The 15,270-nt window shown below is 34.3% G+C and overlaps 2 protein-coding genes across 2 annotated transcripts; both read left to right on the forward strand.

Moving 5' to 3' along the window:
• The first annotated feature begins 5,490 nt into the window (after nucleotides 1-5,490).
• Nucleotides 5,491-7,165, forward strand: LOC106136017 (serine protease inhibitor 77Ba-like). The gene has a single exon (XM_013336446.2). The coding sequence runs from the start codon at nucleotides 5,557-5,559 to the stop codon at nucleotides 6,778-6,780; it is 1,224 nt and encodes a 407-aa protein (XP_013191900.2). The 5' UTR covers nucleotides 5,491-5,556; the 3' UTR covers nucleotides 6,781-7,165.
• Nucleotides 7,166-7,424: 259 nt separating this feature from the next.
• Nucleotides 7,425-15,120, forward strand: LOC106136018 (phytanoyl-CoA dioxygenase, peroxisomal-like). The gene is made up of 8 exons (XM_013336447.2): nucleotides 7,425-7,616; nucleotides 9,227-9,346; nucleotides 10,253-10,364; nucleotides 11,258-11,413; nucleotides 12,505-12,651; nucleotides 13,073-13,216; nucleotides 13,838-13,975; nucleotides 14,526-15,120. The coding sequence occupies exons 1-8, from the start codon at nucleotides 7,567-7,569 to the stop codon at nucleotides 14,577-14,579; spliced, it is 921 nt and encodes a 306-aa protein (XP_013191901.2). The 5' UTR covers nucleotides 7,425-7,566; the 3' UTR covers nucleotides 14,580-15,120.
• The last annotated feature ends 150 nt before the right edge of the window (nucleotides 15,121-15,270 follow it).

Here is a 15,270-nt window from a genome sequence, read left to right on the forward strand (position 1 = left end):
GTATCTCTTATGTCCTTCTCCATACTCTTAATTATATGTATATACGAAATTTCAAGATTGGTTCAGATAAGATAACGCGTGAAGAGGTAATAAACAAACAAACTTACTTTTGCATTTATAATATTAGTTAACATTAAACATTTTTTATTTACAAAGTTACATAATTATACGTTACGTTATGTTTTTCATGACAAACCTTGTATTTCCTCTTAAGATCCCCAAATGGTCTAGATCTAGATGCTAAAGTAAACATATTGATACATAAACTAAAGTAAAAATATTCTGAAATAAATCTTCATGTCTAAACATTGAGGTCTTTGCTCTCAAAGCAATTTTGTATCTTGAATTTTCTCCACTTTTATTTTGCATAAATAACTCGCTCTTGCCGGCGATTCTTTCACGTAGAAGATATAATGGTACCTATACATCAGGTGTTCTTAAAAATGAATTTTACTGAATGGTTTAATTCCACAACTTGTACATTGTTTTTGGTGCAATAAACATTTATTTTTTTATTTATTTATATAAATTATTTAAAATTTGTTTAATTAATAAATGTTACAACAAAAAACATATTATATTGTCATGTGGAGTGAGTGTAGACGTGAAGTGAAACACACGAATGCTTAGAATAAACTCATTATTTTTTTTAATATAACGTGTCATTGTACAATAATTGGTTATACGTGAGTATATATATATATAATTATATCTAAACACATATAAAATATAATATATAGAATGGCGGTTGATTAAAGAGATACCTATATGCAATAAGAAACAGATTCAACCTTTTGTTTCGGGAAAATGACACTTTAATTTGATACTTACTTTGTTTATTACTATTTATATAGTACGCTACAATATAGAAAGAAAGAAAGAAAAATCTTTATTTAGCACAAAAGGTAACATTACATTGTACCTACTTGCCCAAAAAATATGTATACATGAAATCACGGAGCATAACCTTTTTCACGGAGGGGAACGCAGATACTACATCTATAATATCCAGTTATTTATAATACATTATAACTTACGTCTTTGTTTTAAATAAAATAATTTATAACAAATGAGGGCAGCACTGTGCCGTTTAAAAATGTAAAATGGCGCTTAAAACGAAAATACTAACGCAATAAATGAAAATTGAGCATGTTTTTTTGATATAGTGTTTTTGTCTAGTGTGTAGTGAATTATAGAGCCGTGTGGGTCCCGGCACCAAAAAAAAAGAATAGGACCATTCCATCTCGTTCCTTTGGATGTCGTAAAAGGCGACTAAAGGATAGGCTTATTAACTTGGGATTCTTCTTTTAAGCGATTATATTCTTCTTTTGGGCTAACAACCTGTCAAAGCTGAATGTGGCCTATCAGTCTTTTCAAGGTCGTTGGCTCTGTCTACCCCACAAGGGATAAAGACGTGATTATATGTATGTATGTTAGTATAGTAAGAATCTGTCTTCTAATCCTATTATTTTAACTTTTCTCAGCTACCGTCGATTTAACAAGTTTGTTGAGGTAAATATAATTACTTATAGGAATGATTTAAATGATTAATTCTGAGACCGTTAACACACCGAGAAAGTTAAACACAACATTAACTTAAGGTGACGCCGTGTTCAATTAGAAATCTCAAAGGAAAGCCCTCGCCGCGCCGTTTCAAATGCAACCTATTCCAACTAACATTATAAATGAGAAAGTAAGTTTATTTGTTTGTTTGTTGCTTCTTCACCGGTTATTTATGGAACCAATGTTCTTAAATTTCGCGTAATTATCTCTACTAAGAGTCTGGAGAATGACAAAGGATAATGGAATGACCTGTTAAAATGATGACGTCACACCATTAAAACTAAAAGATTTTTATAAATTAAATTTTTTATAAGTCACTTAGTTTAAGTTTTAAACTGTAACAAGGTTTAAACTGTAACGATATACTAAGATTTGGATAAACAAATAAATAAAATATTTATTTATTTAAACTTCATTGTTTAAAATACAAATGTATAGAACAATTGGCGGACTTAATGCTAGAAGCATTATCTACCAGTCAACCATTGGGTCTGACAGAGAACTTTATGTGGGGTCAAACTAAATAAATACTTTAATATCTACACAAAATATAAAATAAAATACTTAATTATATATTATAAATGAGTAAATTTTTGAGTATGTCAGGATGAAACTACTGAACCGATTACGGTGTTTGGTATGTAGGTAGCTGAAGATCCAGAGTTACATATAGGCTACTTTTTATACCGGAGTCCCCGCGGGTATGATTCCACGCGGACGAAGTCGCGGGCGGCCTCTAGTAGGTAACAAATACCCTCGCGACTCAAAAGAAGACCCGTATACCCGTAAAATAATGGTGGATTTCTCACTTTACTCTCATCATTGCCGTGTTAGCATCGGATTATGTCGAGAAAAAACTGTCCATTCTATAAACAAACTATTATTAACTCTATATTTTCTAATCTACCGTTTAGGCAATGTCTAAACCTGTTTGGTTTAAACAATTCTTATCAATTTATGGCCTTTGAGTAGCCGTGAGTTTTATCTTATCTTTACCAATATCTTACGGAACTACTAAACTATAAATAGGCTTTTGGTTACGACTTGTCCTAGGATTAAACTAGCGTTGCCAACTCTAAATTTTAGCTTCGTTTATATCCCTTTCGGGGTAAACAGAGCCAAAAGACTGAAAGGCCACGTTCGGCTTAACGGCTCAATGATGAAATCGTGAAAGGTTGCCCAGCAAAAAAATAAAGATTCCTAAGTTTATAAGCCCTACGCCTAGTCGCCTTTTACGACGTCCATGGGAAAGATGTGGAGAAGATTCTAAAGTGTCTAGAATCACCTGTTACTTGATTGAAGAGAAGGTAGAAGATATGCCATTTCAAGAACTTCTTGTTCTTCCGCGTTTTAATCTCAACCGTTTAATTTTTCAATCATGCTATCGTCAGTATTACTAACGGAAAATCTAGTGCATATTAAATATGTATAGTATATTGATAATTTGAGATCGGCCGAAGTACCGCTATGGGGTCAATGAACTGACTGGGTTAATGTGGACACGCCATAGAAATCTGAATATCACAATATTATCCGTAATGCTCTCTCAATCCCAATTCCATCATTAAGCCATCAAGAAGAACGTCGCCTTCTGACTGACTTATTTTTCTTATTAACAATACACTTATCCTATTTAGTAAGTAATAATATTTTAAGCCTAAATAGCCTTTATAATTATTGCCCATAAGGGATAGGAACGTAATAAATGTGTGTTTTAAAACATCCAAATACTAATTGGCATGATTCTTCCATTCCTAGCGTGGGGTTGCCAAGTCAAGGGTAGGAAAAAATACCATTTTTTTTTATAATTAGTACCTATTGCATTTTTAGTTGTTAAAGCGTTTTGTGCTGGAATGATTCGCAGATATTTTAAATATATTTATAAATATCGCTGTTTTTGTTTAAACTCATAAAAGATGTGCCATGTATTTCCCCAACCAATAAAAAAAAAGAAGAGGATCACTCCATTTATTTCTCATAAAGTTGGGATTCTTCTTTAAGGCGATGGGTTACCAACCCATCAATATTTAATTCTCAAATCTATCATCAAGACAAATAGCTGAACGTGACCGATCAGTGTTTTCAGACTGTTGGTTCTGTCTACCCCGCAAGGGATATAGACGTGTCTATATGTGTGTATATTACTCAAAAAAGTAAAAAAAAAGATGGCGAAGATAAAATTTAAATTTATAGTTTTTATTCGTCGTCGATGGCGCTTAATTTACGCAGGCGACACTGTGGGTAAAAGCTGCTAATAAATAAACTTTAAGTAATGTAGAACATGTCCATATAACTTTAACCATAGTATCACAAAATTGCATTCGCGATAGCTAGAGAGATAACCGTTAACAAGGCAAGCAAATAGAGTTTAATTATAATACCTACTTGTGGCGACATCTGTACGCCACAAGTAACAAGAACCAATCACGAGACGCTATCAGTCAAAAACAGCGTAAAGTCTAAATCGCGCAAGCAAAGATTGGAGTGCCGTGTGGTTCCCGGCACCAATACAAACAAGAATAGAACCACTCCATCTCTTTTCCATGGATGTCGTAAAATGCGACTAAGGGATAGGCTTACAAACTTGGATTCTTTTTAGGCGATGGGCTAGCAACCTGCCACTATTTGAATCTCAATTCTATCATTAAGTCAAATAGCTGAACGTGGCCATTCAGTCTTTTCAAGACCGTTGGCTCTGCCTACCCCGCAAGGGATATAGACGTGACCATATGTATGTATGTAAAGATTGGAGCATATGTATTGATACAAGAATAAAGACAAAACCATAAGGAACGTTGGTTTTATTCAGCTTAAAACAGCACGTATTGAAATACAATATAAGTGACATTATAAACATGGTTGATAACTAAGGAGCTCTATGAGTAGAGCAATGAGTTTTCGTATCATGTATAACCTCCGACACAACATCGTCGGAGCCGCAGTTCCCCACGCATTACACCTAGCCTGGTGGAAGATCTTCCCTTTGTGGCGGTCGAGCCCGAACTAACGCTCATGATGGCATTAAGATTCAAAGATAGTTATCACTTTTTTAAACCTTAATGCTATCTACTAAGGAAAGGCTACTTGGGCATCCCCTTTCCCTTTGTTAACTAACAAACTCTACCTATATTTTTCTTTACTACCAGCGTGAAAGCCTGCTTGATCGTTTTGATCAAATCATCTTAATTCGCCTCGGAAGTATGTTTGAAACATTTGTTACGAGATACTAACTTAACGATACTATATTTTTTAAGAAATATTAAATAGACAATCTTAGACCCAGGATAATTATATATAGTGGGTTTCTCATCATGTCCTGGCCGGGATTCGATTAATACCACCAATTCTACAATACAAACTAAATACAAAGCAAACTTTGTATTTACAACAAGATTAGATTTCTGCAGGAGTAACGTAGGTACAACTCCAGCCAAAAGTAAAGAGCAACCAATCACCGCTACTAGATTAATAATACATACATACATATGGTCACGTCTATATCCCTTGCGGGGTAGACAGAGCCAACAGACTTGAAAAGACTGAATGGCCACGTTCAGCTATTTGGCTTAATGATAGAATTGAGATTCAAATAGTGACAGGTTGCTAACCCAACGCCTAAAAAAGAATCCCAAGTTTGTAGGCATATCCTTTAGTCACCTTTTACGACATCAAAGACAAAGAGATGGAGTGGTCGTATTCTTTTTGTGTTGGTGCCGGGAACCACACGGCAGCATTAATAATTGATTTAGGAATTAGGTCATTATGCTAATAAAAGTCTGCTATCAGAACATTTTGTCATCTTATAAACAACAGGATCGTCCCAAATTAACAATGAAATACTTATATTACATATCACTATTCGTGCCAAAGTCAACCTTTATCCATTTATCGTCTTAGGTCATTTGATAAGGCAAGAATAAATTTTTGAGTTCATCTTGTTTGATACTATTCCGTGTCTTAAATATCTAGTGAATTTCTTGCGCCAGTCACAATATGGCGGTCTTAAAATGTTTATTAGTTGTCAGTGCAGTTTTGCCTTTAATATTCGGACAATGTACATTACCAAAAGCGGCTATCCTAGTAAAAAGGCCAGTGTTTCGTTTCACGATGGATTTAGCTACAAGGCTTGCTCTGGATAAAGAGAATCATTTCGTCGCCTCCCCAATCTCTCAATGGATACTACTTTCGGCTTTGTCTATTGGAGCTCTTGAAGAAACTTCAATGGAATTGAAAAAAGTCCTAGAATTGCACCCTCATAAATGCTTCAATAGGAAATATTGGGCCGTTGTCAACGATGCTATGAACACTGAAGATTCTAACGACGTGAGTGTGAAACGATCTCCATTAGTGGTTTTAGATCAATCGTTTTCACCTTTCATGGCATCATCGTTCCTCTCAAACTTAAATCAAACCAATATGTGTAAAGTGATCACACAAAATTTTGACGACGCACCACAAACAGCTGGTATTATCAATGAATACGTTAGAGAGTCCACAAATGGAAACATTAAGGAAATAATTAATCCTACAGATTTGTATGAAACGAATCTTATCCTTCTAGATTCATTATATTTTCGAGGATCATGGACAACAGCTTTCCCAACGCATAACACAGACGTTGTAGATTTTCACAATGAATTAGGAGCTGTTGTCGGTAAAGTGAAACTCATGTTTCTTAACAGCGAATTTAACTACACCAACTTAGATCAGATTAAAGCCAGTGTTTTACAGCTCCCTTATGGGAAAAATAAAGAGTATTCCATGTTGATTTTCTTGCCATTCGACGGTGTTCTTCTTTCCACGATGATTTATAACATCAAAGATATAAGTCTGGCGACGGTTTTTAGAAAATTCGAAATGGATGGACCACGCACATTGGACGTCCAAATACCGTCTTTTGAAATATTCTCCGAGTTAGATAACTTAAAAGAACTACTGACAGATATGGGTTTAAGAAGTATATTTGACTTCAGTGCTAAGTTCGATCTTGGAGTGGATGTATACATTAATAACTTTGTACAAAAAGCGAAAATAGAAGTGACAGAGGACGGTACAGAGGCTGCAAGCGTAACAGAAGCGGAATTAGGCTGGAGGTCTTTGGATCTATCATTTGTGGCAAACAGACCATTCTTCTTCATGATAGTAAACTCTGAGAAAGAGCTGCCTTTATTCGTTGGTGCATTCTCAAAGCCTACTGGCTTCGAATATACGAGTTAAGAAATTTGTTAAAGTACTCATAAGTCGCGTCAAAAGATCGTGGCAAAAGATTGCGTCTCATACTGTTACTGAAAAAAAAAAATTAATGGACCTAAAAAAAAAAAAATTTAATGGACCTTTTAAATTTGTCTGAAACTGTGAATTAACAATGAATATTACTCATACTCTTTTTAATTTATGATTTGATATCCTTACCTAATTATTACCTGTATTCCAATGGTTCCAATCTCGTTGCATTACTCCCAGTTGTGTCCTTGTCTTAGATAGGTACCTATTCGGCTAGTTGCAAACATTGATAATCCTATTCTTAACTTGACCCGATAGTATTTTCCTATTATTCAATTAATACTATTTACAATTAATATCCTAGGATGGTCTTTACTAAATCTACGACTTCGAAATAATAAACACGGTAGCAATAAACGCGCAGATTCAATGTATTTGCTTGAAAACCTGCTAACGTCAATGTCAGTTATTCAATACTTGACTCAAACTGACAAGTTTCATTTGGCAGATTTTGGCAAAACAATACAAGTAAAAAGAGAAACTTGAGTGCAAAGTTTCAAAGTATTGTTGTTTTTAAACGAAGCTGATAATTTAAAATTCTAAAGTACAACAGAATCGTACTATCTTGTACTTACATTACATAGATTATTCATCATCTATCACTCAAGTCAGATTATTGTAATTATTAGTAAACACGTCTTCGCTCGATTAAATTTAGATATTTACGTTCATTCGTACTTGGGTGTTTGTGTTATACGGCGTTGTGTAATATTTAATACTATGAATTTCTACTGGAGTAATACTTTATCATCAAGAGTGATTCCTAAGAAGTGAGTAAGATCCCAATGTAGATTTCTTTACTATCCATCGATTACAAAGTATCTTAGCTTTATCTCCTAAAGTTATTTCCTTTTTTTAGAATGAGATCATTATGAGAATGGAGCAGTATAAATTACTTATGATTAATAATTATTTTTTTTTCACATTTCTCATCTTTCCATGTTCTAAAACTCAAACTCAAAATATTTATTGCATAACTGTGTAGATATGTAGATGAAATTACATTTAACAGTATCAACAGCTTGCCCCTTCAGGCATGCAATATTTTTTAATATTGAAAATACTAACATATCTAAAATAATACAGACATAAAACTTTTTCTAAACATAACATTACATAGAAAATTGTTTGTTTCTCTTAGCATCCTCAAATACAATTACAATGTTATCAAAGAGAATGCTAGCCCAGGTTTAATAAAATTATATCATTATACATAATAATAGTATCATTTACTGTACCTTGTAGTTCCCTGCACCAATAGGAAAAATATAAAAATAAGACCACTCCATCTCTTTCCCATGGATGTTGTCAAAGGCGACTAAGGGATAGGCTTATAAACTTGTGATTCTTCTTTTAGGCGACAGGCTAGCAACCTGTCACTATTTGAATCTCATTTCTATCATTAAGCCAAGCACCTGAATGTGGCTTATTAGTCTTTATAAGACTGTTGGCTCTGACTACCCCGCAAGGGATATAGACGTGATTATATGTATGTATGTATGTAATAGTATCATTTAGCTATATCCCTTCAGACCCTTAGTTCCCTTTGTCATCTGTTACATCTATGGAAAAGAGATTATCCCTTTATACTGCATCAAAAAACTACCCAGCCCAGTAATACCTATCCCCCATAAGTATTTTATCAATTTAATATCTTATCACTTATAAAACTAGGTATTATTAAAATAAAGCTTCATAAACAACAAACAAGATTATTATCAATCAATACTGATTAACTGATAAACGGCCTCTGTGGCATAGGGGTATTGCTCCGTACACCCGTACTGATATGCCACAAGTACCCGTACTGGTATGACTCCGTGCTAGTGTCCTAGGTTCGAAACCCGGCTAGGGCATGATGAGAAAGAAACGTTCTCTGATTATCCTGGGTCTTGAATGTTTATCAATATAAGTATTTATTATAAAATACTGAATCGTTGGGTTAGTATCTCATAACACAAGTTTTGAATTTACTTAGAGGCTAACTCAATCTGTGTAATTTGTCCCGTATATATATATTTATTTATATATTACCGATTATTGTTTTTCAAAAGTGATAAGTACCTACCTATATTGTAAAAGTCAATCAATGGAAGGTTATAAAACGGGATTCGTCTTTTCGGTAATAAACAAGACTTTTCAATACTGTTGGCTCTGTCTTCCCTGTAACAGATAAAGCCGTGATTCTATGTATGTGGGGTTCAACAGACAGCAATCCATCTGACCTACGCAACCTTTGCAGGGGAACCTGACCCATTATCGGATCATGTTAAAAGCTGCACAAGACTAATTTGCCTATTTCTTTAGTCGCCTTTTACGACATCTATATACTGTATAGTATACTATATTCTAAAAATATATATTGAAATAATAATTTCAGTGTGTTCGCTGAGTTGCCACAGACATACAAAGTGTCCAAAGAACAGTTTCGATTCTATGACGAGAACGGATTTCTGGTTATCAAAGAGTTGATAGACTTCGAATCTTTGTACAGTTACAAGTATGTATATTCATATTATCATTTATTTTTACTAACAACATCAATAGTGAAAGGAGTGGTTTGGTCATGTAATGTAGAGATGATGAATAAAAATAGGTTAACTAAGGTAATATAGGTACAAGGAGATTGTGAACGCCTAGTTGATATTAAGATTTAGAAAGACCTAGGTATATGAACATAACGTAGCATCAATACTATACATATATGCTGTGCTGCGTCCGCGACCCTCAAGGATGAATAATATTCCCCGTTGATTTCACGTTTTCTATTATTTCTTCACTCCTAATAGTTACAGCGTGATATTATATAGCCTAAATATATATATAGCCTTCCTCGATAAATAGTCTATTCAACACAAAAAGAATTTTTCAATTCGAACCAGGTAGTTCCTGAGATTAAAGCGTTCAAACAAACTCTTCAGCTTTATAATATTAGTATAGATTATAAGCATTCCCTCCAGGAGAGAATTCTGAATTTCTGTATGTATACATACCTGTCTCCCATTTGGGTGGAGACTATGGATTTCCACTTGCTACGATCCTAACAGGCCTCTCATGAATATTCGACGATCAAGGGTACTAACATCTCCCTTTTCTTAAGTCATTCGCAATTTAGTCCTTGAAAGTTCGACGAATCCGGCCCTGTCCTATTTCTTCTGTATGTTTGTCTGTATGTTTAGTAAGTTTAATTTCCGTGTGGTTCCCGGCACCAATACAAGAAAGGGATAGGCTTACAAACTTAGATTCATTTTAAGGCGATGGTTTAGCAACCTGTCGCTATTTGAATCTCAATTCTATCATTGAGCCAAATAGCTGAACGCGGCCATGCAGTCTTTTCAAGACTGTTGGCTCTGTCTACCCCGCAAGGGATATAGGCGTGACCATATGTATGTATGTTTAATTACAGGAAACGCTTCGTACAAGTATGCAACGGCCTCGTAGACAAAGGATCCATGACCATCGTTAAGGAGCCATCGCTCGTCGATAAACAGAGGAAACCAGAGGATTACGTCAATAAGGTAATGACGTTCGGAACGTAAGTTGAACCAAAATAATGGCGGTCTGTACGGGAGCTTTATTCTTGAATGTTGAAAGGACGTTATGTCTATATTTGAGGGTATTTTTGACGGCCTCTGTGGCGCAGCGGTAGTACGCTTGTCTGTGACATCGGAGGTCCCGGGTTCGAATCCCGGCCAGGGCATGATGTGAAAATAACTTTTTCTGATTGGCTTGGGTCTTGGATGTTTATCTATATAAGTATTTATAATAAAATATAGTATCGTTGAGTTAGTATCTCGTAACCACAAGTCTTGAACTTACTTCGAGGCTACTAAATCAGTGTAATTTATCCCGTATATATTTATTTACTATTTATTTACATAATACGGAGTTTTCAAATAATACTATATATAATTATATAATACTATAGTAATTATAATTACTAGCTGTCCCGGCAAACGATTTTTTTAATATAAATATTTTTAAAAAATTTCAAATAAAAAAAAATTATGGCTTGACAACCGTTATCACAAAGCGGTATGAGAAATAGATGTTGGCCGATTCTCAGACCTACTCAATATGCTTACAAAATTTCATGAAAATCGGTCAAGCCGTTTCGGAGGTGTACGGGAACGAACATTGTGACACGAGAATTTTATACAAGTATATAAGACAAGAATTTTATATATAAGAAGAATTTTATATATAATACAAGATTATTATATATTAGACAATAATTTTATATATTAGACAATAATTTTATATATAAGACAAGATTATTATATATAAGGCAATAATTTTATATATAAGACAAGAATTTTATATTAAAGATATAACCCATACTTATTTGTTTATGATAACGCACACACTGTTAGATATACATATATAAGTTTGTGCGATATATTGGTTACAGCTAAACGACGTCTTATACGACGATGTATTCGCCACATACGTCGAGCACCCGAGACTTCTCCACGTGTTGTCACAGTTCATCGGTGATGAGATAACAGCGGTGAACAGCATGATGATAAACAAACCGCCCGGCACCGACAGACATCCGCCTCATCAGGTGAGTTGTGTATTTATTTACTAGAGTAGATGCCTGACTGACTTTTTGGCTAAATATGTTGTTTGCGCCGTAATGTTTTTACAAAATGAATGTTTGAACGATAAATTCATTAAATCCAACTAATATTATAAATACGAAATTGAGTTTGTTTGTTTGTTGTCTCTTAACGCGTTATCAAGAAGATTTTTAGTATGATTTTAAGAAAATGGATTCAACAGCTTCTTGAAATCTTGCTTATTTATAATTAAGAGTTATTGATCGGTGACCTTGGATCATTTTAACATGATTCGTAACGTACGAAATAAAATAAAAGTAACCCAATATAAGATCCATGGTCAAAGACATACCCCGGGCTCCTCTCCAGAGAGGTGAGGATGCAACCGGGACTCAAGCATGGAGGAAGTAGAACATACATACATACATATATATGGTCACGTCTATATCCCTTATGGGGTAGACAGAGCCAACAGTCTTGAAAAGACTGATCGGCCACGTTCAACTATTTGGCTTAATGATAGAATTGAGATCCAAATAGTGACAGGTTGCTAGCCCATCGCCTAAAAAAAGATTCCCAAGTTTGTAAGCCTTTCCCTTAGTCGCCTTTTACGTCATCCATGGGAAAGAGATGTAGTGGTCCTATTCGTTTTTGTATTGGTGCCGGGAACCAAACGGCACAAGTGTGAAGTAGAACAGTTTGTAAAATCTAATCTGGGGTGTGACAGTTTGTTAGAAAATTGCTCTTATTTTAAGGGCTTATCTGCTGAACTGATTTTGATGTTTTTAACTAACGTCACAAATAAAAGTTTGAAAGAAAAATGTTTTTTTCCAATATTATTCCCCAAATGCCCTAAAAGGGGACTGACCCTTTGTTTAACAATAAATTTTAAGACTGATTTAAATGTTTTATGTTGACGTCACAAATAAAATGTTTTTAAAAATAATAACAATTCTCTCATTAAGCCAAATAGCTGAACGTGGCCATTCAGTCTTTTCAAGACTGTTGGCTCTATCTACCCCGCAAGGGATATAGTCGTGACCATATGTATATATGTATGTAATAACACGTCTTAATTTGACCGCAACAATTTCAGGATCTATTTTATTTCCCGTTCCGTCCAGCCGATAAGATCATAGCGGCTTGGACGGCCATAGACCACGTGGATTTTCAAAATGGCTGCCTTTACGTCATTCCCGGTTCGCACAAGGAGAAGAAAATATATGAACACGGCAATGTTGGAGTAAGTTTATTTTTGCATACACATATCACGTCTTTATCCCTTACGAGATAGACAGAGTCAATAGTCTCTAAAAGACTCTACGTTTATTTGGATGGTTTTCAATAATGGAATAGAGATGCATATAGTAACAGGTTGTTAGCCTATCGCCTAAAAGAAGAATGCCAGTTGTATCGGCTTTCCTTTGATAGACTTTTACAATCACGGGAGAAGCAGTTAGCCACAGATTTTTTCTTTGCCACCACACCAGAATGGAAGCTCGCACTAGTTAAATGCTACTATTCCCTTAATCACCTTTTACGACATCCATAGGAAAAAGTGGTTTGATCCTATCCCAAAGGGCAAGAGGAACCGCACGGCACTAGTAAAGCAAATAAATTTGTTGTACAATTCTTTTAAATTTGCTCTTGTTTTTTTTTTAAAGATTTCCAAGAAATTGTACCACGGCATTATAAAGGAAGACGCCGTAGCCCCCGCGGCAAAGCGGGTGCAGCTTGAAATGTCTCCGGGGGACACGGTTTTCTTCCACCCCCTACTGGTACACGGTTCCGGGGCTAACGTTTCTAAGGTATTATTTTATACATACATACATATAATCACGTCTATATCCCTAGCGGTGTAGACAGAGCCAACAGTCTTGTAAAGACTGACAGGCCACGTTCAGCTATTTGGCTTTAAGATAGAATTGAGATTCAAATAGTGGCGTTGCTAGCACATTGCCTAAAAAAGAATCTCAGTTATTATTTTATCAATATAAGAGTATTAGATCATTGATCAATATAACAGTATTAGCTATTAGTATTAGCTATCAGTCTTTTCAAGACTCATTTTGCCTTATAATTTGCGGTAATACGCTTGTCTGTGACACGGCAGGTCCCGGGTTTGAATCCCGGCCAGGGCATGATGAGAAACGAACTTTCTCTGATTGGTCTGGGTCTTGGATGTTTCTCTATATAAGTGTGTATTATGATATGAAATTTATATAATATAATATGTAGTATCGTTGAGTTAGTATCTCGTAACACAAGTATCGAACTTACTTCGAGGCCATCTGAATCTGTGTAATTTGTCCCGTAGGTATATATTTATTTGTATATTTTGCGACTATTGGCTCTGCCTACCCCGTAAAAGATAGAGACGTGTTTGTATTTACGTTTACCTTGCTATCAAGTATTTTTTTTTGTTTTAGAATTACCGCAAATCAATGACGTGCCACTTTGCAAGCGGCGACTGCTATTATATAGACGTAAAAGGCACGATACAAGAAGAGCTGGCGAAGGAGATCGTGGGAGAAGCGAAGAGAAGAGGCTTTGATCTCACTTTTCAGGTGAGAGAGATTTTTTTTTAATCTTTATTGTACAAAAAACAAATGGCGGACTATTTGCGCTGGAGTATAATATCTACCATTCGACTATTGGGGTCTGACAGAGAACTTTAAATTTTAATCAGTCATTAATAATAATCATAGAATTTGGATTAATATTAGATTAATAATAATAAAATAGTCTTATTTTAAAGATATTTTTTTTAATAAATTTTCTCTTAAATTGTACCGATATTGATGAAATTAAGACTATTCTCTCTCTCTCTCCCATCTTTGTGGATATTTAGTGGCGGTGTTTGTAACTGGAAATACGCAATGTTGCCAGTTGCATTCTCCACCGTTACATTACGTTGCCTTTTTTTGTTTTTGAAGAGGCAACCCTTTTTACGGACCACCTCCCGGATTTACACACGTGAGAATGTGGAACTGTGGTCCACAATATAAATTTTTGCAGATGTCATATCTCTTATTGAGGTTGTAAACCTCAAAATGAATTTGCGTGTGTGTTCCAATTTTAAACATAAACAATTGATGATGAATAATTTAATTTCAGGAAACGTGGAAGTATAGAAGTAAGATCGTCAAGGGCGTTCGTTCTAATTTGTAATTAGAATAATGGTGTTTGAAATATGAAGCATGACATAAAAATTGCAAAAATGAATATTAATTTTCATTTAAATATATATATAGGTATATATTATATATATTTGCTCAATTTTTATTAATTTAAAATATTATAATTTTAAATAAAAATTTAGCGATATTTCAAATATTTATGTATTTGTAGGCTAGTGGGTGATATTTCAATTTGGTTCTTATTCAGCTTTATAGAAATAGATTTAATAAGATGTTACCTGAGTTGTCATCACAACGTATGTACAATACCGAAGATTATGTTAAGATATTTGATTATTAATTATAAAACTTTTAAAATATATTTTTGTATATATTTTTTTTATTGTTCTGTTTTTCTTATTTTCAATTTATATATAATCTTTGTATAAAGTATTGCTGACATTCCAAATACTTTAATTTTGTAATTTAATCTAAGGGTTTATGGTTAATTGAGAGTTTAATTAAGTATAATTTTTTTATATTAATATTGTGATATAATTGTTATTTTTTGAAATAAATTTTACTTGTTAAAACCTTGTTTTTATTTATGATAGGTTATCGTGAAAAACAGCTTCAAAAATGTTCGAATCCCACCTCTGCCGTGTGTACCAATGAATATTTACGATAATAGTTCACCTCCCTGTAAATAGATGTAGTAGAATAGATGTATATAAGTTAATTCC

The sequence above is a fragment of the Amyelois transitella genome, chromosome 26, assembly GCF_032362555.1.
Source record: "Amyelois transitella isolate CPQ chromosome 26, ilAmyTran1.1, whole genome shotgun sequence".
NCBI lineage: Eukaryota > Metazoa > Arthropoda > Insecta > Lepidoptera > Pyralidae > Amyelois > Amyelois transitella.